At 41.6% G+C, this 26,619-nt stretch overlaps 1 protein-coding gene and 1 long non-coding RNA gene across 3 annotated transcripts in view; both read right to left on the bottom strand.

The window, feature by feature from the left end:
- Positions 1 to 5,365: 5,365 nt before the first annotated feature.
- Positions 5,366 to 26,619, bottom strand: part of LOC124113769 (protein zer-1 homolog) — a 43,870-nt gene continuing 22,616 nt past the window's right edge. For both annotated transcript variants that reach the window (XM_046474287.2, XM_046474286.2), the window contains exons 11-17: positions 21,671 to 21,761; positions 20,983 to 21,053; positions 18,693 to 18,740; positions 15,686 to 15,753; positions 13,226 to 13,414; positions 7,032 to 7,129; positions 5,366 to 5,928 (exon numbers count right to left, since the gene is read on the bottom strand). In XM_046474287.2, coding sequence (XP_046330243.1) covers positions 5,609 to 5,928; positions 7,032 to 7,129; positions 13,226 to 13,414; positions 15,686 to 15,753; positions 18,693 to 18,740; positions 20,983 to 21,053; positions 21,671 to 21,761 — 885 coding nt within the window. In that variant the 3' untranslated portion in view covers positions 5,366 to 5,608. The remainder of the gene's footprint in view (positions 5,929 to 7,031; positions 7,130 to 13,225; positions 13,415 to 15,685; positions 15,754 to 18,692; positions 18,741 to 20,982; positions 21,054 to 21,670; positions 21,762 to 26,619) is intronic.
- On the bottom strand, positions 25,292 to 26,605 carry LOC125376973. Its single transcript, XR_007219435.1, has 2 exons — positions 26,074 to 26,605; positions 25,292 to 25,951 (listed from the first exon to the last, which is right to left on the bottom strand). It is a non-coding gene; the product is annotated as an uncharacterized LOC125376973 (long non-coding RNA).

The following is a 26,619-nucleotide window of genomic DNA, read 5'->3' on the forward strand; positions in this document are numbered from 1 at the left end:
TATACAACCCAAACCATGTACCTCCCAGCATTGTGGGTCATGTTGATTACCTTTTTACTTTACTGAACTTTCTATTTTACCTTTGTAGAAAGCGATGTTCCCATTGATCATTCACGTCCTTGTGAATTCTGCCGCATCATTTGACAAGAAATGTCGATGTGTTTCGTGACCCAAGTAGTTCAGTTTCTGTACTTTACCCTTGAGGAACTTGTCTTGCTGACATGACAAATTGATAAAACCATAAGTAAAAACCACTTGAAAATATAATTGCAAACATATTGAGTAACTAACTCAACGCCCGTAACCTGATCACATACTAATATCAATAAAATCCGATCAGTTAATTTAACCTTTCATTTGCCTCTCGTCTCCTATAAAATGGACTCTTGGTTGTATAGTTCATGTGCAGAGGATTGTAATACATCTGGCTGAAGTCAAGATAGATTTGGGTTACACTAGAAGATAACTAATTATATATTCTCATACATATGTGTGATGATAGATGCAAAGGGTATTAGTTATACTGTTTAGTAACAAGAAATACCATTGGTAGATTGTTTCTACTTACTTCGATGATAATTTTTTTCTCAGCTGGCACGCAGAGGAAGGATGCAATGCCAGAACTTGATATTGCTCTCTTCCACCCAACACTCCGAACTCGGTGCACTGAAGAACTTAGCTGCCACTTAATTGCCATTCTTTCAACTGTCGCACAAGCAATACCAGGTAAACAATGTGGAGGGTATAACCAACTACATGTTGTTGCTGCTTGAAGTGTTTAAGGGGTCGCCTTCCGCCGCAGCAATTTCGGCTGACCTATCTGCCATTTTCTGGGACTCATGTTTGTGAGTAGGGTCCACATATCCATTGCGAGTTTTAGTATTCATAAAATTTCTGTTTTTTTGTATTGATATGACTTCTTTTTTCGTATATTGATATGACTACATTTTTATCTTTGGCTGCTCTGTTTATACACGTTCGAGTTGCTGCCCTTCTCTCAGAAATAGAGTTCGCTTGGCCTTCGCCATTGCATCTTGTGGTTTAAGATGTAGGACAGAGAATGGATCTCACTGCAATTCCTGATTTAACCGATTTTGCTTTTGCTTTTTATTTCTAGTTTACTAAAGGGAATAGGCTGTATCCCCGCTTTGTCTAGAGCTAGCTTCGCCAGTGTATAGAATATTATTGACTGGGTTTGGCCTTGAGTTTGGCTGGGAGTGCACTTAGAGTGACTGATAGGATGACTGTCTTTGCTTCCGGTAGTTCCGGTAGGAGTTGGAGTGCATGATGAATTGCCTCCAATTCAGCAGTGAATACTGACAGACCATCAGGCAGGCGAACCGAATGTGTTTGGGGTTTGGAGCTATGGATATGGATCCCGTAACCAGCACTGTTGTTGATCCATCAGTGTATATGTAGGGGCCTAGCTGTCTCAGGTAGTTTGAATTTTAGTGATAGCCACTGATCGTAGTAGGGTTGGGTAGTGTCTGAATGAATAAAGACTGCGCTTACAGCAACAAGGTATTCAATTAATCATCTCGTTATCTGGGCAGTTTGCAAGCACCTCGTCACAAAAGGAAACAGAAATGCGTATCTTCACGTTCAGGGAGGACAAACAAGACAAATGACTGAAAGTTTTATTAAAGTCAGGATTTAACCACCATATTGACGTGAAAACAATACATTCCTGATACTACATTTCCCCACATTGAATACATAAATAAATTATTTTACAGTTTTATTCACAATTTGACAAACTATAATACTATGAATATCATAGTTTAATAAAAAGTCACCAGCGGAAACTTGTCTCAGATAAACACCGTCGTCTTTGACATAGAATGCATGAACTGGTTGAGTGACTTCCCACAGAAAAAAGAAAAAATCAAACAAATACAAAAGACATCCTATCTGAATGGTGTTCACTGGTATTCACTGCCCATTTCCTCTATGGTCATTGGGGCAATTGTGAAAATTGTAAAAATCCCACATTGTCACATCCGTTGATGGTCAAAGGGAAACAATACTCCAAATTTCAATCTTTTCCCCGGCGCCATCTTAATTAGCCCGTCAATTAACGCCAGCGACCCAATAAACTGGGCTTCTGACCAGCGAGGGGCCAACTGGAAAACTCATTGACAGCGAGGGAAATCCCCTTGAATCCTCGCATTTGAGTGGATGATGCTTACTATAACCTTTCATCTTGCAAATTCATCTGCGTGTGTAAATGTGTATGTACAATTATGTAGTTTGGTATACAGAAAATACGTGTAGGTATTGTTTTTGTAACAATGAAATTCAGTTCATATTGTCAACAGCAACGACCCTTATTTTTCAGGCAAATTGCATATAATACATTACTACTCCCTTCTCGTTATCCATTTTCCATGGTATAACCCCCACTTGTGAATTTGGGGTACAACACTCAAAGTTTGAAAAATATTGAAAAATTGATGAGCTTTTTCTTCGCGGATTCAAAATTTGCTCATTATGGACTATAATTTCAACTGGTTTGTGTTTGTGTTCGGCGCTATTCTGGCTGCGCTCCCCTATCGGAGTATCGAAGAATGAGAAACCGTATATAGTAACAAAGGTGTACAATAAAGATCTGCAGCCAAACTGACATGTGTTTTGGTGTGTTGATTAGTGCATGTACGGCTTGAATGGATGAAGCAATTGATCAACATAATATTGTGTACAATAAAACACAACATAGTACCCCTTCAGAGAATTCCGGTAAACGAACAGGTGATAACAAACTTGATCAATACAAATGTGAAGTTCAGATAAATTATCACTAAACATGATAATTTACCATTTAAATTGCATTTTGTGTTCTGTAAGGCATTGTTTTATTTGCAGAAATAAAGATTACCGCGTGTATTTGATCGTAAACTAAGCCGGAAATTGTAGGGGACTCTGGGTCTTTTCAGAACGCGTTTCCTAACAGATACCCCTAATTTTAACAGGATAAAAATTAGACTGTCGCGTTGACTGACTGTAGATATGATTTGTGCGGGTTTTCAAAAATAATTTTTATAACATAATCTAATGTACAATGTCATCCTTATATTTGTAGTGGTTTCCGAGAAAATCTGTACCCATTTTGGGGTACAGGGCCATCTTAAAAAACCAAGAAGGCAGTCATTAATGTACCCCATCATTTAAAATATGTGCATAAAATCACAAAAGTATGTCATATACCTAAAAATTCCCGAAACAAGGGTTAATCCTATAGCTTGTGAGTACCTGACATTAGGGACTGATGACTAAACCAAATGCTTCCCTCTGTTCTTTAAAGGTGTTTCACGGTCATCGGCGGAAACCGATCCCATTATGCATATGAACTAAGATTAGATGCCCCTGAGTTATGCAAAAGGTCACCATCATTACTATAGCTTGCATACACCTTACGTTCTTTGCCTTCCCAAATTATCGAAAGGTATATGGTTTCACGTTCCCTCCAGCATAGATTACTTCGAGGTGTTGTAGTTATGCGGGTCATTATCGCGATCAACAATATTTCCGACGTGAAAACTAATGTGTATTGTTTGTGTTTTTAAAGCATCGATTTATTTGTTTGTTGTTTATCGCCGCACTCAGCAATATACCTGCTATATGACGGCGGTCTGTAAAAATCGAGTCTGAACCAGACAATCCTGTGATTGACACCATGAGCATCGATCTACGCAATTGGGATACGATGACATGCATCAATCAAGTCAGCGAGCCTTGGCCACCCGATCCCGTTAGTTGCCTTTTAGGACAAGCATGGGTTGCTGAAGACCTATTCTATCCCGGATCCCCACGGGTAAGAATCGATTTGAATCACAGAGTTTATGTGAAACATCCCCTCAGTACATCAGGTGTTTCTCGATATGGGTATCAGTCATAAGTGGGCTAGATTTCCAGTAGCCAAGGACATGTAATGTTCTGGACCTACCTTCAGAATTCAGCACCACGAAAGTTTACAAACGCATCGCAACAACCTTTGACGTAATTTGTGAAATTTTGTTACAAAACACACTGTGACATCACCCATAGCAACAGAGTTGCTGGGGTCGTAGTGTGTGCATAGCTCCTATCGGTGATCTATTATCTCTAAACACAATGTCACTGAATAATTTGTTTATCAAATATAGTGCATTTTATAGCAAGTGCTAGTTTATGAAAGCACTTTTATTTTCAAAATATTTTATATTTCAGTTTCAACTTAATTCGTTGGGCTAAAAGTATTATATATCAGAACCTCTATGTGTACATATATTATTTTATCAGTTCAGTATGTCATTGTGACTGACTCATTAAGGTAGTTCTTAACAGACCTTTCTCACCCAATGTTGATATTATTTGAATACATTTCTTGGAAACACACTACAACAAATGTTCCTGTAAAGTAATTTGAGCATACATACGCTCATGCCACCTCTCTTTACCGGGAACTACTTTATTCCGCGATGCACCTGGTTGCTTTGTGTCTGTGTCTGTCAGTGTAAACATGAAGTCACAAGTATAGATCTAGCGCATCCGTCCAGGTATCAAACAGTGATATAAAAATCATAGCTCCTACGTTCATACAGTTTGGCCTTCACTCTATGACGGTTCATACTTCAATGAACTCATAGAAAGTTAAAGTCAATTCTTAAGTATTGAGCTGTACACATCTACACCACACCAGTCGAACACTATCTACTGCTGGACATTTTTATGCAGGCTCTGGTTTATAATGAAAACATAGGCCTGTGCTGGGGGTGTAATGGGGTTGTACCCCCTTCTCATGCACTCTTCTGTCACAAAATCCCGACGCCTGGAGCTCAGTTAACTATGGCAGAGATCCTGGGCACTAGAAGATGTGGTGCTGTATTCTAAAAGTGCTCCAATGCTCTGTTAATGATGCATGCTAATGTCAAATCCCAACTCTTCCACCAATTTGCATGCAAAGTTGTTAAGCAGAGAACATTGGGTGAGCATGCAGTTTTATACCCCTTTGTCTACAGATAATATAGACTGTTCAACCTATCCCAGTCAGACATTGTCAACCTTGAGAGAACTGTCAGCAGCAAGGGCATGATCATGTGATCACATCTCACATCAAGGGAGGTGACTGCAGATTCTGTGTATTACTTGGCTATTGTGCATACATGTAGCTTACAAATGAGTGTCAATAAGAGTTGCGACAGTAGGGACTCACACAGCTGCAGCACCACACTGCTGTGAAGATTGCTGTGAAGATTGAAGCATTAAACATAGGCCTTTGAGCTGCCTTACCATGTCAGTACAACTGATGTACAGACATTACAGCCACTGCCTACAAGCAAGCAGTATCTTGTGTGGAAGTCTCAATAGACAAGGTTGTGATAACAGGTTTACAGTCTTTAACCAGTTTATGGAGGAATATCATACATTACTGCATCCATATACAAACATACCAGAATTTGATGTACATAATTGTTTTTACACACACTCTAAAAGTTACTATTCACAGAGAGATAACTATGAGAAAAAGAATTAAATTAAATATTTTCTTGCTATTCACAAGTTATGAATTATTTTAACATGCATACTTTTAAAGTCCACACTTGAAGTGCTTGAAAATAATTACTAAATACTACAACCTGATATCTTCATCTGAGTCTGAGTCAGCGAAACCCATGTCGCCATCATCATTGTCTTTGACTATATGTTTATCTTCCTCCTCCCCAAGTTGTCCATCCCCCTGCCCCCCCTCTCCACTGCCTCCGCCCCCTACAGCTCCTGCAAGCACCTGATCCTCCTGGTCCTGGTCCTCCCAGGATGAGCGTGCTTGCACCTGCTTAAGTACTCGCTGTGCCAGACTTTGTATGGCCTTGTAGGGGCGAGTGTCAGCCTGGATGCTTTCCAACAAACCAATTCCACACTCTTTCTCTAGCAAGCTACAGTACTTGTCAGCTGAAATTACACACACACACACACAACATGGCTTGTACAACAGCAAATATGACATTAGTCAGCTTGGCCAGGTCAAGCAGAACAATTGAAACATAGACCGACAGACAATCTCTATTGACTCAAGCCATAGGTTGCTTCCAGCCTTTACATAGCTAGTTATGATACGCTGACATTTCTCTACATTTATAACTGAGTATCCCAGGGTGAAAATATATCCCTACACACTAATATAGTTGTGAAACGGAACTGTACACCTTCTGCTGACAAATGGTTACTTATAATATTAAATTATTATAATTATCTATAACATGTGTCTCATTCAAATCACACATGTATTTCAATCAAGACTACTGATTGCTTTACATAAGGGCTTGTGCACTTGCTCATAACAGCTGAATAGTCTCACTACAACTGTGTCACCTGGATAGTCTCACTACAACTGTGTCACCTGGATAGTCTCACTACAACTGTGTCACCTGGATAGTCTCACTACAACTGTGTCACCTGGATAGTCTCACTACAACTGTGTCACCTGGATAGTCTCACTACAACTGTGTCAGCTGGATAGTCTCACTATAACTGGTCACCTGGATAGTCTCACTACAACTGTGTCACCTGGATAGTCTCACTACAACTGTGTCACCTGGATAGTCTCACTACAACTGTGTCAGCTGGATAGTCTCACTACAACTGTGTCACCTGGATAGTCTCACTACAACTGTGTCAGCTGGATAGTCTCACTACAACTGTGTCACCTGGATAGTCTCACTACAACTGTGTCAGCTGGATAGTCTCACTACAACTGTGTCACCTGGATAGTCTCACTGACACAGTTGTAGTGAGACTATCCAGGTGACCAGTTATAGTGAGACTATCCAGCTGACACAGTTGTAGTGAGACTATCCAGCTGACACAGTTGTAGTGAGACTATCCAGGTGACCAGTTGTAGTGAGACTATCCAGCTGACACAGTTGTAGTGAGACTATCCAGGTGACACAGCTGTAGTGGCACTGGATAGCCTCAATACATAGGGTCAACCGAGGAGCACAGAATTTCAGAGGACAGCTAAAATCTGTATACCTACTTAGTTTATTTGTACTTACGACAGAAACCACAGAGATTGCATAAAGCCCACACGGCCCAGTGTTGTACTTCAGGGGTGGCAAATATTGTCAACAGACGCAGAATGGGTTGGAAAGACCTGTTGAATAGAAAACGTCATATGCAGCGTGACTTCAGAAAAGAGAGGCCCATGCCTCAAAGCAAAGTGAAGGTGTTTCCCCATGTGGAGGAGATGTACTAAATTTAATCTGACTTCCAAACATTGGAACATGAACATGATACACTACTTAGTGTATGACTTGAGAGTAATGCAACCTTAGATATAATATACAAGGGCAACACATCACATAAACCCAGCAGGAATTGCCAACGTAGAATTCAATGTTAAATCCTTGACAGTGGGTCACTGTGGCCTCCTACTGATAGTCATCACTTATCATACATAACAGCAGAACATGGTTACAACAACCACAGAATACTAACTGATGGCCCTGTCACACTAACCAAATTTTAGAGTAACTTGCACCTAGTGTGTACAAGACAGTTAAGTACGCTGTCATATGTTGAGCTTTCATAGAAAAACCATGATTTTGGCGTATCCATAACAAGAGTTTACCGTATATGTAACGCATGTCTAACGTTTTAGTAGTGTATCACTGACTTATAGTTATACACAACTTCTGACAGCGTATAAATGCTTATTGCCAGCGTGTGTCCGGCGTGTTCAACGTATGGCCAGCGTATGCCTAGAGTATGAGTAACGTATGACTAGCGCGCTCAGCGTAGGGGAAAGGTGCCTAAAACGGGCCATATAGGTAACGTATATCTGGTGTATGCAAACGTATGTAGAGCGTACCTCTAACGTATGTAGAGCGTACCTCTAACGTATGCCTAACGTATAATTCATACCTTCATACATTCCCATACTCAAAAATGTTTTTAAGCCTTGGTGTACTACAACGTATACCAGAGTGGTTTTAATGTATACAACTTACACCTAACTTATCCATAGCATGTTTCAGTATTGCCGGCGTTTTGCAAAAATTCTCATATGTCGCCATACGTTACTGCTATACGTTGTAGTGTGACAGGGCCATTACTAACAGTTATAAAGAGTACACTGCATTACAATAAAGTATTATTTTGCATAAAGTATTATTTACTAAAGCAAACAGATTTTTCACCCATCAGAGCACAAACAAAGAGACACAAGCTATAGTTATCAGTGTGAATAATTTCACAACCTTTATTACATCATTACCAGTTATCCTGCATTTCTGCTTTCATCACACTATAATTTGTTTAGATATTTAACAGAAGTCCTCTTCACTGTCAACTATCCATAACCAGTTGAGATATAGAGATTACTACACGAGTGTCTGTCAGATACCATTGATCTTACAACGAGTTGTAAGATCAATGGTATCTGACAGACACGAGTGCAGTAATCTGTTTCTTACACACCCTAAAATCGCACCTTTTTAAAAATCGTATCTAACTGATGAATTTTGTCTATTCTCATGATTGCAGTAGCGCATTAATACATATAACACCACTGTCATAAGTGACGTCATCCTATGTGCTGCTTACTACTCATAAATAATGTGACCCTACACAAAAAGGTTTCCATCCTATCTGTGGATTATCAAGGCAATGATGAAAATGCAAACTAGACAAAAACCAAGAACACGCTGGGTGCCAAGTTGAAAGTTTACACCTCAAAGAAATTACCAAATATGTACAACAATGTTTAATTCCGTATGACATCACTACCGGTGACCGACTTTTACAAAATGGCATGTTCACTGACAACAGTACGCGTGATTTCCAGAGGAGGTTTTTTCGTTGATTAAGGGATCGTATATACATAAATGTGTCACGTAAGTAATCAGAAACATTCTGACAATCTGCGTACTGTTATTTGTTTACCATGTTTTCCAATGTAACAAAGAGAATTAGTCAGAAATGCAGATAACTAGGCCTACCGTCGTCGTTGTGCGTGATTTAGCGTCATTCATGGCGTCACACAGGACGGAAACTTTTACGGCTTCTGTTGAATTTACCTCATCATTGTAATGTATATATGTGTAATTCCATAATTAGTGCAACGATACTCTTCCCATGAATATTCTCAAACGCGTGATCGAGCCAATGTATGCAACAATTAGACGATAGTACCTCTTTAATGCATCAGTGTAAAATCTGAATTTTGCTTTGTTTACATTTCAGCAAGTACAATTTTCCGAGCACAGTTTTCGTTTCCATACCTAATTTATTTCGCATGATTTCATCTAGATAATTTGCATTGGTGACAAAGACCATTTATCAATTGTGTTGAAAATGTATGAGGAATTCAGGGATGCATGTATAGCAGCTGAGTTTGAAATATACCTGATCGAATATAGGCGTCTCATAATCGGCATTTTGTAAACACAATCCAATATGGCGGAACGTACACTTCGGCGTTCGTGTGTGCATATTTTCCAAAACATTCTAAATGATTCTAGGCTTATCAGCGACGATTCAGAATTATCATTAGTGATTTGATACCTGTGATCGCTAATATGCTATTTTTCTACTTTAATTATTCAAGTAAATATCCGATATTTAGATTTCTAAACACACACTAAATATTTATATAATGCCGTGAATTGTGATTTGGCGAGATTTACAATGTACCTAACTTTCAGTCACTTTCAGTAATTTTGAATTGCCTAAAATGCCAGTAAATGATAAACAGAAGGGGGAATTCAAAACTGTGAAGTGTCTGCGTGATGTATTTTGAATTTTATTCGATTTCGAAGTGAGGGTTGAAGAGAAGGAACATATGTGTTGCTGTGGCAGCCAGGGGGTTTACACTCTGAAAAAACGATAATGTTGACATAACAACAGATAATGTAACTGATAATAATAACAAACAAACTCGCAGACGAGGACGAGTTTGTTTATTTTTATTATTAATTACATGGTCCTGTTGTTCAATACAGACGTAGGTGAACATTCGACTGAAGCACAAGCAACTTAGGAATGACTTTCACTCAGGAAAGTAGTCGGTCATCATCTGACCCCAGGTCATCACCATGGAGTAGCAAATCACGGGCCTGGAATTTGATCTCACACATATGTTTGATACCAGTTATCTCAAATGGGTTTCTCACCCACATGTGTGTAAGAAAATCTTAAACCTGTGCGCCAGGGAGTCTTACCTTCTTTCCAACATCAGCAACCTAGATGCAGATTAGGGCTGCGCGTCCAAATTTACTACCCGTATACCCATTCCCCTATTACCCTACCCTACCTGGGTACCCGCCTAAGGTCTAAAGAGATAGGTACAAAATGTCCGATTGGGAAAAGTTTGACTGTAGCCCTGGCAAAACGATCTGGTCATGCATACACTGAAGTTGACTGAAGTTACATCTTAAGAAATAAATGCAAGCATTAGTGACTTGTAGTGTAACCATAGAGTTCTAGATAATTTTTGCCATTGAACAATACATCCCGTGAAACTAACCATCGGTCCGGGTAGTCCTGTGGGTACTCGGGTCCCCGCCCGACCTGAGTACCCAAGTTACCCGTCCCAGCCCTAATGCAGATTATTGGGGAGTTGTGAGGGATTACTCCTGAGGTAGTATTCTTTGAATTAGTAACTATTGTATTTTCTTACGAATACAAAACCTCTTTCTCTGACAGAATATTCCCGAGGGATCGAGGGGATCTGACATCTAGTAATACCCTGAATAGTTAACAGTCAATTGTGGCATTATCAAACGGTCCCACGTGACCTTCCAGTCATGACAGTTATCACTACAAAAGCGTCACCTGTCTTCCAAGGCTGTTGCTGCTGGTTTACATGAACATGAAGCGACATTGCCTGGATCTAAGTAGAACTGGAAACCTGGAACAGGAGAGATGCCAATCCTTCGATGCCAAAGCAAGGACAGGAATTGTGTATTGTCTTTGTTCTAGCTCTCCCAGAATGGTAGACATGTTCTTCGAGATTTGAGAGCATGAAGTTCTGAGACCCTGGCTGCTGTGGCCATGGCCAATAGGAATAGCTGATTCAGACCATGGACAAAACAACCAATAGATTCCACTTGGGGAATGTGCACAGGATTTGACGTCTTCCAGGAGGCAAGATCTCATGATCAGTTGAGGACAGGGTGATCTCCAATAGATAGCCTGTCATGCTGGAGAACCAACGTTTGAGCAGTGGTATCCTTCAGTGGCAGAACTTGGCATTCTGGCGACGATAGAGGAGGAAACACCATTGCTATAGGTACAGTTACAGGTCCCACATCCACTCCTCATTTTCCATTTGGAGAGTTTGTTCCATCTGTTGTTGTAGAAGGGCGGAAAAGGATGGTCTTCAAGACCAAGCAACTGCATCTGAAGCAGATTTGGAGCAGCAGGAAGTCTGCATCCACTGCACAATAACTGCCAAGCACAAAGTGGAGTGTAGGCGGCCATACATGATGTCTGATCTGGGTTGAAGGAGAAAATCTTCCAGGACTAACAGGGACAGTCTGGTGAACCAGGGACAATGCAAAGAATCCCGTCCAATCCATGGACAACACATCCACTTGATGAACTTGGAGAACAGGCTGACATACACTGGGAGCTTCTTGTTGAGGAATATAATGAACAAGCCTAGTTGATGTGTGTCCCACATCAGCGTTATCCAGTGAAATATCACCGAATGGATCATGACCCGTTGACATAAGCTGTTATACATTTTGGGAGGGGGCCTTGGTGACTGAGTGGGTTAGATCGCTGACTTTGTGTGCTCACTATTAGAGCTGCTTCACTCTGAGAGTGTGGGTTCGAACCCCAGGTGGCATTTAACCTCCAAAATACTAGAATTTGAAACCAATATCCAGTAATACCAGATAGTTGTCAGTAATGAAATAGAAATATAGGGTAGACGGAAACATAAAGCCCATGTTCTGTTTCCCCATCATAGAACTTCCCATTTGTGGCATCTAAGATGTCACTTCCAGTTTTAAGACGTTGTTACCTGTTTATGACCTGTTCACTGGTTCACCTACTGGTTCACCTACTGGTTCACCTACTGGTGCATCTGCTGATTCATCTACGTATGCATCTACTGGTGCATCTACTGGTACATCCACTGGTTTATCTATTGGTACACCTACTGGTTCATCTACTGGTCCATGTCCTGTTACATCTACTGGTACATTCACTGGTCAATTTACTAGTGCATCTACTGGTGCATCTACTGGTTCATCTACTGTTTCACCTACTGGTACATCTACTGGTTCACCTACTGGTACATCTACTGGTTCACCTCATGGTACATCTTCTGATACATCTACTGGTCCATCTACTGGTCCATCTACTAGTGCATATACTGGTTCATCTACTAGTGCATCCACTGGTTCATCTATTGGTGCATCTACTGGTTTATCTACTGGTACACCTACTGGTTCATCTACTGGTACATCTACTGGGGCATCTACTGGTGCATCTACTAGTGCATCTACTGGTGCATCTACTGGTACATCTACTGGTCCATCTACTAGTGCATCTACTGGTACATCTACTGGTGCATCTACTAGTGCATCTACTGGTGCATCTACTGGTACATCTACTGGTCCATCTACTAGTGCATCTACTGGTACATCTACTGGTGCATCTACTAGTGCATCTACTGCTGCATCTACTGGTACATCTACCGGTCCATCTACTAGTGCATCTACTGGTACATCTACTGGTGCATCTACTGGTTCACCTACTGGTACATCTCCTGGTACATATACTGGTTCATCTACTGTTATGTCTACTGGTACATCTACTGGTTCATCTACTGGTACACCTACTGGTACAACTACTGGTACATCTACTGGTTCACTACTGGTACATCTACTGGTTCATCTACTAGTATGTCTACTGGTACATCTACTGGTATATCTACTGGTGCATCTACTGGTTAATCTACTTGTACATCTACTGGTTAATCTATTGATTCATTTACTGTTTCATCTGCTAGTTCACCTACTGGTACATCTACTGGTACATCTTCTGGTACATCTGCTGCTACATCTGCTGGTACATATACTGGTTCACTACTGGTACATCAACTGGTTAATCTACTGGTTCACCTACTGGTTCATCTACTGATTCATTGACCGATTCATTGACTGATTCATTGACTGGTTTGTCTACTGGTTCACCTACAGATGCTTTTTTTGAATAGCAGAACAAAAATGAGACGCACCTGTAGTTGATGTTGCGTCGGGCACGGATGTCCCATCTGTTGATGGCACCCACCATTCTCTGTAGAACTTCCTGCCGTGAAGGCTGTCTCACCAGCCATGTTTCCTCCTGGTCCGACGCCAGGTGAGCCAACACACCTGCAGCGTTGTAGCTGACTTCAATGCCGTCACTTGTCGAGTCCAGAAGATCACTACAAGAGACCACAGGTAGAACTACTAAGCACTTCAATACCATACATCCCACTACAGCACTTCACTACCATACATCTCACCACAGTACTTCACAACCATACATCTCACTACAGCACTTCACTACATCTCACCACAGTACTTCACAACCATACATCCCACTACAGCACTTCACAACCATACATCTCACCACAGTACTTCACAACCATACATCCCACTACAGCACTTCACTACCATACATCTCACCACAGTACTTCACTACATCTTACCACAGTACTTCACAACCATACATCCCACTACAGCACTTCACTACCATACATCTCACTACAGCACTTCACAACCATACATCTTACCACAGTACTTCACAACCATACATCTAACCACAGTACTTCAATACCATACATCTCACCACAGTACTTCACGACCATACATCTTACCACAGTACTTCACAACCATACATCCCACTACAGCACTTCACTACCATACATCTCACTACAGCACTTCACAACCATACATCTCACCACAGTACTTCACAACCATGCATCTTACCACAGTACTTCACTACCATAAATCTCACCACAGTACTTCACTACCATACATCTCACTACAGTACTTCACTACCATACATCTCACCACAGTACTTCACAACCATACATCCCACTACAATACTTCACTACCATACATCTCACCACAGTACTTCACTACATCTCACCACAGTACTTCACTACCATACATCTCACCACAGTACTTCAGAACCATACATCCCACTACAGCATTTCACTACCATACATCTCACTACAGCACTTAACTACAATACATCTCACCACAGTACTTCACAACCATACATCTCACCACAGTACTTCAATACCATACATCTCACCACAGTACTTCACTACATCTCACCACAGTACTTCACTACCATACATCTCACCACAGTACTTCCCTACAATACATCCCACTACAATACTTCACTACCATACATCTCACCACAGTACTTCACTACATCTCACCACAGTACTTCACAACCATACATCTCACCACTGTACTTCAGAACCATACATCCCACTACAGCATTTCACTACAATACATCTCACTACAGCACTTAACTACAATACATCTCACTACAGCACTTAACTACAATACATCTCACTACAGCACTTCACGACCATACATCTTACCACAGTACTTCACTAAAATACATCTCACAACAATACATCTCACCACAGCACTTCAAAACCAAACATCTTACCACAGCACTTCACTACAATACATCTCACCACAGTACTTCACTACCATACATCTCACTACAGCACTTCACTACCATACATCTCACTACAGTACTTCACTACCATACATCTCACTACAGCACTTCACGACCATACATCTTACCACAGTACTTCACTACCATACATCTCACCACAGCACTTCACTACCATACATCTCACCACAGTACTTCACTACCATACATCTCACCACAGTACTTCACAACCATGCATCTTACCACAGTACTTCACTACCATAAATCTCACCACAGTACTTCACTACCATTAATCCCACTACAGCATTTCACTACAATACATCTCACCACAGTACTTCATTACCATACATCTCACCACAGTACTTCACAACCATACATCCCACTACAGCATTTCACTACCATACATCTCACTACAGCACTTAACTACAATACATCTCACCACAGTACTTCACAACCATACATCTCACCACAGTACTTCCCTACAATACATCCAACTACAATACTTCACTACCATAAATCTCACTACAGTACTTCACTACCATAAATCTCACCACAGTACTTAACTACCATACATCTCACTACAGCACTTAACTACAATACATCTCACCACAGTACTTCACAACCATACATCTCACCACAGTACTTCCCTACAATACATCCCACTACAATACTTCACTACCATATGTCCCACTACAGTACTTCACTACACTACGTAGGCCTACAACCCACAAGGCAAATGTGTGGTGAGATGTCCCATGTTGCTCCAGTTTCTCTGGCTGGTCAAGTCACTGTAGGATGTCAGAGGTGTAGGACACATTTGTTTTTGCCGCCAACAAGCAGCAGTCCGACAGCCTAGTGGCAACCCTAAACTGTATACATATCCATCAATACAAGGATGTAGTTTATTAACAAAGACAATTTGGGGGGTCCTTCATCCAAGCAGCTCACTACTGACTAACGTACTGTGCTGAAATGTTTGTTTGTAGTATTCTGATGTTGCTACTGATTCCAGTACCTGAAGACCTGGACATATTCTGTCACCATCAGCCGAGGACGCAGCTCCTTCACTTCCGCTATGTTGCCCTGCAACATACAACCATGGCCACCACTGCCTCACTGACCAACACATCTGCAGTAGCAGAAATCAAACAATAGTCATCATTGGTGTATAAATCTAAGAATACTATCTTTCTTACATCATAGCCAATATTCTTGCAAATTGGTCAACATCACACTAAAACAATTCCACAGTCATCGTCTTCAGTGTCAGCCATCCTTATCAGTTGTTGGGATCCTGCATATCGTACTAAATACTCCTTTCTTATGTGTGCTAAGCCCAACCCTAGCATTTGTTTCAGTTTTTGAGCATATGCATTTGTTTGTCTTAAAATCAGTACTAAAGTATCTTAGGTTATCAACTAAAATACTAATATAACATATAACTAAAGAACAGATGTTCATTAGGCTTTTGAAACCTAAACTTAATTAAAAAGTATAATTTTCAAAACTTCCCCATGTAACTCAATGTGTATTTGTGCCCTCACACCATAATGTATTAGCCTCCCACTATTAACACTAGCAGCATAACATTGGCTAGGACTATAGCCTCCCACTATTATCACTATCTAAGCATAACATTGGCTAGGACTATAGCCTCCCACTATTATCACTATCTAAGCATAACATTGGCTAGGACTATAGCCTCCCACTATTATCACTAGCTAAGCATAACATTGGCTAGGACTATAGCCTCCCTCTATTATCACTATCTAAGCATAACATTGGCTAAGACTATAGCCTCCCACTATTATCACTATCTAAGCATAACATTGGCTAGGACTGTAGCCTCGCACTATTATCACTAGCTAAGCATAACATTGGCTAGGACTATAGCCTCCCACTATTATCACTATCTAAGCATAACATTGGCTAGGACTATAGCCTCCCACTATTATCACTAGCTAAGCATAACATTGGCTAGGACTATAGCCTCCCACTATTATCACTAGCTAAGCATAACATTGGCTAGGACTATAGCCTCCCACTATTATCACTATCTAAGCATAACATTGGCTAGGACTATAGCCTCCCACTATTATCACTAGCTAAGCATAACATTGGCTAGGACTATAGCCTCCCACTATTATCACTAGCTAAGCATAACATTGGCTAGGACTATAGCCTCCCACTATTATCACTATCTAAGCATAACATTGGCTAGGACTATAGCCTCCCACTATTATCACTAGCTAAGCATAACATTGGCTAGGACTATGTTTTACTTCTCCCATTATTGTCACTGTTACATGATAGGCATTATGACGCCACAAAAACTACTATTGTGCATCACCGAGGACTACATACGAGGGGTGTTCATTAAAAATTTCCCCTAAACCACTTAGGGTTATCATATTTGGTTGAAATTTCACACGTGTAATGATACATGTATCTATGGGTTATGTCTGAATTTGCAGCACCGAACTATTAATCTCACCACTTTTACAGGTGTTATGATCGAGTAGGGTGTGACAATGGAGCCAGTAGAATACCGAGCAGTGATTAGGGTTTTTATATTTGAAAGGTCGCACACCAAAAGAAACTTTCGATGAAATGAAAGCAACTTATGGGGAAGATGCCCCATCATATGACGTTGTTAAACACTGGCATCGCCAGTTCAAGTGTGGTCGGACATATGTGGTAACAGCTGCCATTCCTGGTCGCCCCGATTCAGTCATTGATGAGGACACTATCCATCAAGTGGAGACCGCCATTTTGGCAGACCGACGTATAACTGTCCGCCAGTTAGCACAAGATGTCAAGATCAGTGTAGGGTCTGTGGAAAAAATCATCCATGACAATTTGAACATGCAAAAGGTGTCTGCACGATGGATTCCCAGGTTGCTCACACCTTTCCAAAAGCAGGAACGAGTCAATTGCTCAAAGGATCTTTTGGACATGTGCCAAAAAAACAGGCAAACTTTCTTGACAGACTTATCACACAGGATGAAACATGGGTCCATCACTATGATCCTGAGTCTAAAGTTCAGTCGATGCAATGGAAGCATGTGGAGTCCCCACCCCCAAAGAAGGCACGTGTCCAACCCTCTGCAGGCAAGGTCATGCTCATGGTGTTTTGGGACCAGCACGGAGTAGTGATGATGGATTTCTTGGCAAAGGGTACCACAATTACAGGAGCTTATTATGCTTCACTGCTGCGAAAATTGTGTGACGCTATCAAGCTCAAGAGGCGTGGCATGCTGACCAAGAGTGTCGTCTCCTGCAAGACAATGCTCCAGTACACAACTCTCATGTTGCCCAGACAGAAGCGCGGTCCTGTGGCTATGAAATCCTTCCACATCCTCCTTACTCTTCTGACCTTGCACCATCTGACTTCCACCTCTTTCCAACCATGAAGTCATTTTTGAAGGGTAATCGTTTCACAGATGATGAAACACTGATTTCTGAAGTCAAGTCCTGGTTTGAGACGCAAAATGAGGTCTTTTACAAGCGAGGTCTCCATAGTTGGATAAAATGATAGGAGAAGTATGTAACTCTTGGTGGTTCCTATGTGGTGAAAGACTAATACCTATGCCAAGTTTCATTCCACTAGGTCCATCGGAAGTGGGTCAGGACACCCCTCGTATATACATTATACTATTCTGGCGTCAAAATTATGCTGGTAGTATTTTTAAGTCATGCTCAGTTTGCATAGCTGTCTTTGACAATAATATTGGCTATGATGTCATAGAGGTAAGGTATTCAAAGGAATTATCCATTTTTACCATCAGCTCAGTATTATTTTACTACTCAAGTCACAAATACCAAAAATTGCACTTTACCAAATGTTTGGAAAAAAAAACCAACAGGCACTACTAAAATGCATTCTCAGGAGTACTCCCACAATAAATAACATTACTACCTATTCATGGCTACTGACTTCACTGTTATGATTTTCACATATGGTTACCAGTGTTCATGGACCCTAATTTTAAAGCCTTGTTAGAGATATTTGCCTCACTCACCATCAGTCCCATCATGTTCCGAAGCAGCTCAGCATGGTCCTTGAACTTCTGCAATGAGATAAGGACAATTACAATGTCAAACCAAGGTCAATATACAAATTAGGGCAAAACAAATTTGTGTGCTACTGTTCATTACATTATATTACTTCCATACCTTGACCTTAATCAAAACAACTTTGTAAGTTGCAGGACTGTCACAGGACAGTCCAAGTAAAAGTGTTCCAGTCACTGGCAGCTAATGATGCAACTGTGTTGACCTTGACCCAGGACTTAATTAGAACAAACCTAAGATCCTAAAGAAGGTCTTTACTAAGAGTAATTATAAATGCATTAATACTGTGAATTAATACTTGTGGATACTAGTAAATCTATAAACATGACAGTGATCTTCTAACCACAGGTCACAATAATATTATGTAAGTCCATTGTAGAGTATCCTCTTTTGTCAATATTTGCACCACATTCAAGAGAGAGTATGATAGAATTACACTACACAATTACTTCAAAGGTGACCCTGACCTTTGACAAAAATGCAATTGATGTATGATGGGATAGGATTTGCACAGAAAGTTGATGTTTACACAGCCTAAAGTGTATTTTCAGAGAACTTAGAACAAAAACTTCAAATTAAGGTCAAAATTCAAAATGTCACAAAACACATGGAACATGTCTTGATGCCCAATACTACCCAAACATGTCACAAATGTCATTGTATTAAAACAAAAATGACTGAGAAAAAAACTAAAATATTTTTCGTCAATATGCTGCTGTGGAGGATTAGAACCACCTACCAAACATCTTAAACAAATTGGTAGAAACGAGGATATATATGAAGTTTCACCTTAATTGGTCCAGTGGTTTCCATGGAGATTACACTACAGCACAGAAAATTTCAGTTTGAGAGAATTTAGATGCATGGTCAAATAAAGCTCAAGATTTAAAATACTTACAAAACAGAACAGGTGTGTTGAGCCCAACTACTAACAACACATATGCCTAATGTCTGCCCATTTTAAAATAAAGATGGCTTAGTAATGGTCAACAGAAGTTTCAGTATTCAATATGGCTGAAATACAAAGGTGCAATCAAGGTCTACGTTTATAGTATCATGAAAAAAAGAAAATATATGTTGAGCTCCACTACTAACTACACATGTACCAAATTTAATGAGTAATGGCCAAAGGATTGTTTTTCAATATGGCTGCGATGACAGATTGGGTGTGTTCATTGGTAGAAGCAAACATGTAAAGTTTCCTTTTCATTGTTCCAGTCGCAAGGAATTGCCTTTCAAGTTGGTGAAGTGAGGTGAAGTAGGGTTTAACGTCGTGCTCCAGAATAATATTGTAGTTACATAGTGATGCGTGCATGCGTGTGTGCATGTTTTTGCTAAGGTATGAATCGAAAAAGTGATGTGCAAACAATATAAATCCACATAGCGTGACAAAAGTTTGCACTTTGGTTTGTCAATTCATACATTAATGATCTGAAACGATACACGGTCAATCCTCACAATATACTTTCACAACAACAACCTATGTTCTCAACAACAGTTTACTAACAGATTCATATGATGACATCAACAAACATTCCATGCATAGCATCACATTTTGTGGTATGACATAAATCAGGTGACTGCTTTATTTAATGAGATAAACTGGTACACCTCCTGCATCAGTAGCCATCTAACAGAGTAGCATCCAACAGTGTTCCAAGAACCTCTCAAAGAAGGTGTAACGAATCAGAACAAAAAACACTAAACAACATCAACTCACACAGCATCTATATGAAGGGAAACAACTCCCACTTGAACTATGATTACCTGCCCTTGAGTGGATGGTTATCATGATTAACAACATTTCTGACGTGAAATCTCTTAGAGGTGTTCTCAGTGAAACACCCAGTTTAACCCAATGAATGTCAGTGTGTGAGTAGGAAGCAGGTTACTAGCATGAGAATTTCCTCAACTAGCACTAGGATTCCCTGACTTTCCATTGTGGTGAAAGCACTGGGGGGGGGGGGTCATATTGAGGCATGCAGCACTGCTTCGGTGACTCTGATTGTTAGACCAAGGGCATTGACCTTTGACCCCAGGAATTACACAACCACCATTTATGGTCACGCAGCAAAGATAGGGGACTTATGTATCTGATGATAATATAAAATTCAATATTTTGTGGTTGAATCCTTGGAAACAGATATAAGAAACAAACACATTAAGGTTTGCACAAATCTGTCATATCCATACATTGAAGTACACTTTACATGTTCTAACAATAGGATGGCAACCCACCTCCAGACAGCTCAAGAACAGTCCCATCCCATCTTTGTCCATGAACCTTTCACAGTTTGCGGCAGTCTCATCTGTAACACACCCAAAGGCAGAATAAACCAGCCCATGCTGCAACTTTCTCTAAGCTACCCTTCTATACTTTGGAGTGTCTTAAACTATTACTGGCAGTGTGTTATAAAATATGTTGTTGTTTTTATGTCTGCTTTCAAAGTATCACTCATATGTGCACTAGAAGCTGAATTATTCAAACAGATGCACACTGTGGAAACAGATCTGTTGTTGTCACAGGGAAGTTGTGTTGCAACTGTCAGACTGAGCAGATGTCTTCTGAGTGAAATCTTCTTCTGTGTAAGGGACAACTCTCAGGGTTTTACTCTGAACCAGTGCATGCTGTTCATCAGCAGTATTGGGGCAACTGTCGGATAACTAAGTTAACACAGCTCCACACTTACAACTCAACACAGCAATAATCAATGTGAAATTGATTGTCTTTTATAGTGTAATACTGGTGAGGGTCTGGGAAATTGATTGTCTTTTATAGTGTAATACTGGTGAGGGTCTGGGAAATTGATTGTCTTTTATAGTGTAATACTGGTGAGGGTCTGGGAGTCGCCAGGTAGCTTCTGCCCTTCTGTTGTCGACACTCACTACAACGTTACATCAGGCTTCTGTTATTCTGCTGTCTTACCTGTGACATTCCACATGGTGCTCCAGGCTACCTCCATCACATCATCACACACATCAGCCAGGAGCTTGCGTCTAATGATGCTCAACATCGTCTGTGGCAAATATATGTTTATTACTAAAATATATGGCCTCAATTCTGTCCTAATCAGTCATACTGACACTCATGATTAGGCTGAGAAACACCATGTCATATACAGTAACAACAGTAGGAAGCTGACACAGCTCTCTCATCACAATATAGTAAAGAGCACAAATTATAACAAAGTAAACTGATTCAGCAGAGTGTATATATTTCTAATATAAGTGACTTGACTATATCCACTTGACTTCCCTACATCAATAGCTCCTAGACTGCCCACAATCTAATTCTCTCTGCCATCGACTTGACTTTCCTACCTCTATAGCTCCTAGACTGCCCACAATCTCTTTCACTCTGCCATCCACTTGACTTCCCTACCTCTATAGCTCCTAGACTGCCCACAATCTATTTCACTCTACCATCCACTTGACTTCCCTACCTCTATAGCTCCTAGACTGCCCACAATCTATTTCTCTCTGCCATCCACTTGACTTCCCTACTTCTATAGCTCCTAGACTGCCCACAATCTATTTCACTCTGCCATCCACTTGACTTCCCTACCTCTGTAGCACAAACTGCCCACAATCTATTTCTCTCTGCCATCCACTTGACTTCCCTACCTCTATAGCTCCTAGACTGCCCACAATATCTTTCACTCTGCCATCCACTTGACTTCCCTACCTCTGTAGCACAAACTGCCCACAATCTATTTCTCTCTGCCATCCACTTGACTTCCCTACCTCTATAGCTCCTAGACTGCCCACAATCTCTTTCACTCTGCCATCCACTTGACTTCCCTATCTCTATAGCTCCTAGACTGCCCACAATCTATTTCACTCTGCCATCCACTTGACTTCCCTACCTCTATAGCTCCTAGACTGCCCACAATCTCTTTCACTCTGCCATCCACTTGACTTTCCTATCTCTATAGCTCCTAGACTCCCCACAATCTCTTTCACTCTGCCATCCACTTGACTTTCCTACCTCTATAGCTCCTAGACTGCCCACAATCTATTTCTCTCTGCCATCCACTTGACTTCCCTACCTCTGTAGCACAAACTGCCCACAATCTATTTCACTCTGCCATCCACTTGACTTCCCTACCTCTATAGCTCCTAGTATGCCCACAATCTCTTTCTCTCTGCCATCCACTTGACTTCCCTACCTCTTTTGTTCCTAGACTGCCCACAATCTATTTCACTCTGCCATCCACTTGACTTCCCTACCTCTATAGCTCCTAGACTGCCCTCAATCTCTTTCTCTCTGCCATCCACTTGACTTCCCTACCTCTATAGCTCCTAGACTGCCCACAACCTATTTCACTCTGCCATCCACTTGACTTCCCTACCTCTATAGCTCCTAGACTGCCCACAATCTATTTCACTCTGCCATCCACTTGACTTCCCTACCTCTATAGCTCCTAGACTGCCCAAAATCTCTTTCACTCTGCCATCCACTTGACTTCCCTACCTCTATAGCTCCTAGACTGCCCTCAATCTCTTTCTCTCTGCCATCCACTTGACTTCCCTACCTCTATAGCTCCTAGACTGCCCACAATCTCTTTCTCTCTGCCATCCACTTGACTTCCCTACCTCTATAGCTCCTAGACTGCCCACAATCTCTTTCTCTCTGCCATCCACTTGACTTTCCTACCTCTATAGCTCCTAGACTGCCCACAATCTCTTTCACTCTGCCATCCACTTGACTTCCCTACCTCTATAGCTCCTAGACTGCCCACAATCTATTTCACTCTGCCATCCACTTGACTTCCCTACCTCTATAGCTCCTAGACTGCCCAAAATCTCTTTCACTCTGCCATCCACTTGACTTCCCTACCTCTATAGCTCCTAGACTGCCCTCAATCTCTTTCTCTCTGCCATCCACTTGACTTCCCTACCTCTATAGCTCCTAGACTGCCCACAATCTCTTTCTCTCTGCCATCCACTTGACTTCCCTACCTCTATAGCTCCTAGACTGCCCACAATCTCTTTCTCTCTGCCATCCACTTGACTTTCCTACCTCTATAGCTCCTAGACTGCCCACAATCTCTTTCACTCTGCCATCCACTTGACTTCCCTATCTCTATAGCTCCTAGACTGCCAACAATCTATTTCACTCTGCCATCCACTTGACTTCCCTACCTCTATAGCTCCTAGACTGCCCACAATCTCTTTCTCTCTGCCATCCACTTGACTTCCCTACCTCTGTAGCACAAACTGCCCACAATCTATTTCTCTCTGCAATCCACTTGACTTCCCTATCTCTATAGCTCCTAGACTGCCAACAATCTATTTCACTCTGCCATCCACTTGACTTCCCTACCTCTATAGCTCCTAGACTGCCCACAATCTCTTTCTCTCTGCCATCCACTTGACTTCCCTACCTCTGTAGCACAAACTGCCCACAATCTATTTCTCTCTGCAATCCACTTGACTTCCCTATCTCTATAGCTCCTAGACTGCCCACAATTTATTTCTCTCTGCCATCCACTTGACTTCCCTACCTCTGTAGCACAAACTGCCCACAATCTCTTTCTCTCTGCCATCCACTTGACTTCCCTACCTCTATAGCTCCTAGACTGCCCACAATCTATTTCTCTCTGCCATCCACTTGACTTCCCTACTTCTATAGCACCTAGACTGCCCTCAATCTATTTCACTCTGCCATCCACTTGACTTCCCTACCTCTATAGCTCCTAGACTGCCCACAATCTATTTCACTCTGCCATACACTTGACTTCCCTTCCTCTATAGCTCCTAGACTGCCCACAATCTATTTCATTCTGCCATCCACTTGACTTCCCTACCTCTATAGCTCATAGACTGCCCACAATCCATTTCACTCTGCCATCCACTTGACTTCCCTGCCTCTGTAGCACAAACTGCCCACAATCTATTTCTCTCTGCCATCCACTTGACTTCCCTACCTCTATAGCTCCTAGACTGCCCTCAATCTCTTTCTCTCTGCCATCCACTTGACTTCCCTATCTCTATAGCTCCTAGACTGCCCACAATCTATTTCTCTCTGCCATCCACTTGACTTCCCTACCTCTATAGCTCCTAGACTGCCCACAATCTATTTCTCTCTGCCATCCACTTGACTTCCCTACCTCTATAGCTCCTAGACTGCCCACAATCTATTTCACTCTGCCATACACTTGACTTCCCTACCTCTATAGCTCCTAGACTGCCCACAAACTCTTTCTCTCTGCCATCCACTTGACTTCCCTAACTCTGTAGCACAAACTGCCCACAATCTATTTCACTCTGCCATCCACTTGACTTCCCTACCTCTATAGCTCCTAGACTGCCCACAATCTCTTTCTCTCTGCCATCCACTTGACTTCCCTACCTCTATAGCTCCTAGACTGCCCACAATCTATTTCACTCTGCCATCCACTTGACTTCCCTACCTCTATAGCTCCTAGACTGCCCACAATCTCTTTCTCTCTGCCATCCACTTGACTTCCCTACCTCTATAGCTCCTAGACTGCCCACAATCTATTTCTCTCTGCCATCCACTTGACTTCCCTACCTCTATAGCTCCTAGACTGCCCACAATCTATTTCACTCTGCCATCCACTTGACTTCCCTACCTCTATAGCTCCTAGACTGCCCAAAATCTCTTTCACTCTGCCATACACTTGACTTCCCTACCTCTATAGCTCCTAGAATGCCCACAATCTCTTTCTCCCTGCCATCCACTTGACTTCCCTACCTCTTTTGTTCCTAGACTGCCCACAATCTATTTCACTCTGCCATCCACTTGACTTCCCTACCTCTATAGCTCCTAGACTGCCCACAATCTATTTCACTCTGCCATCCACTTGACTTCCCTATCTCTATAGCTCCTAGACTGCCCACAATCTATTTCTCTCTGCCATCCACTTGACTTCCCTACCTCTATAGCTCCTAGACTGCCCACAATCTATTTCTCTCTGCCATCCACTTGACTTCCCTACCTCTATAGCTCCTAGACTGCCCACAATCTATTTCTCTCTGCCATCCACTTGACTTCCCTACCTCTATAGCTCCTAGACTGCCCACAATCTCTTTCTCTCTGCCATCCACTTGACTTCCCTATCTCTATAGCTCCTAGACTATGCACAATCTCTTTCTCTCTGCCATCCACTTGACTTCCCTACCTCTGTAGCACAAACTGCCCACAATCTCTTTCTCTCTGCCATCCACTTGACTTCCCTACCTCTATAGCTCCTAGACTGACCACAATCTATTTCTCTCTGCCATACACTTGACTTCCCTATCTCTATAGCTCCTAGACTATGCACAATCTCTTTCTCTCTGCCATCCTCTTGACTTCCCTACCTCTGTAGCACAAACTGCCCACAATCTATTTCTCTCTGCAATCCACTTGACTTCCCTACCTCTATAGCTCCTAGACTGCCACAATCTATTTCTCTCTGCCATCCACTTGACTTCCCTACCTCTATAGCTCCTAGACTGCCCACAATCTCTTTCTCTCTGCCATCCACTTGACTTCCCTATCTCTATTGCTCCTAGACTGCCCACAACCTATTTCATTCTGCCATCCACTTGACTTCCCTACCTCTATAGCTCCTAGAATGCCTACAATCTATTTCACTCTGCTATCCACTTGACTTCCCTACCTCTTTAGCTCCTAGACTGCCCACACCCTATTTCACTCTGCCATCCACTTGACTTCCCTACCTCTATTGCTCCTAGACTGCCCACAATCTCTTTCTCTCTGCCATCCACTTGACTTCCCTACCTCTATAGCTCCTAGACTGCCCACAATCTATTTCTCTCTGCCATCCACTTGACTTCCCTACCTCTATAGCTCCTAGACTGCCCACAATCTCTTTCTCTCTGCCATCCACTTGACTTGCCTAT

Source organism: Haliotis rufescens, unplaced genomic scaffold (genome assembly GCF_023055435.1).
Source record: "Haliotis rufescens isolate VD_foot unplaced genomic scaffold, xgHalRufe1.0.p SCAF_8, whole genome shotgun sequence".
NCBI classification, from domain to species: Eukaryota; Metazoa; Mollusca; class Gastropoda; order Lepetellida; family Haliotidae; genus Haliotis; species Haliotis rufescens.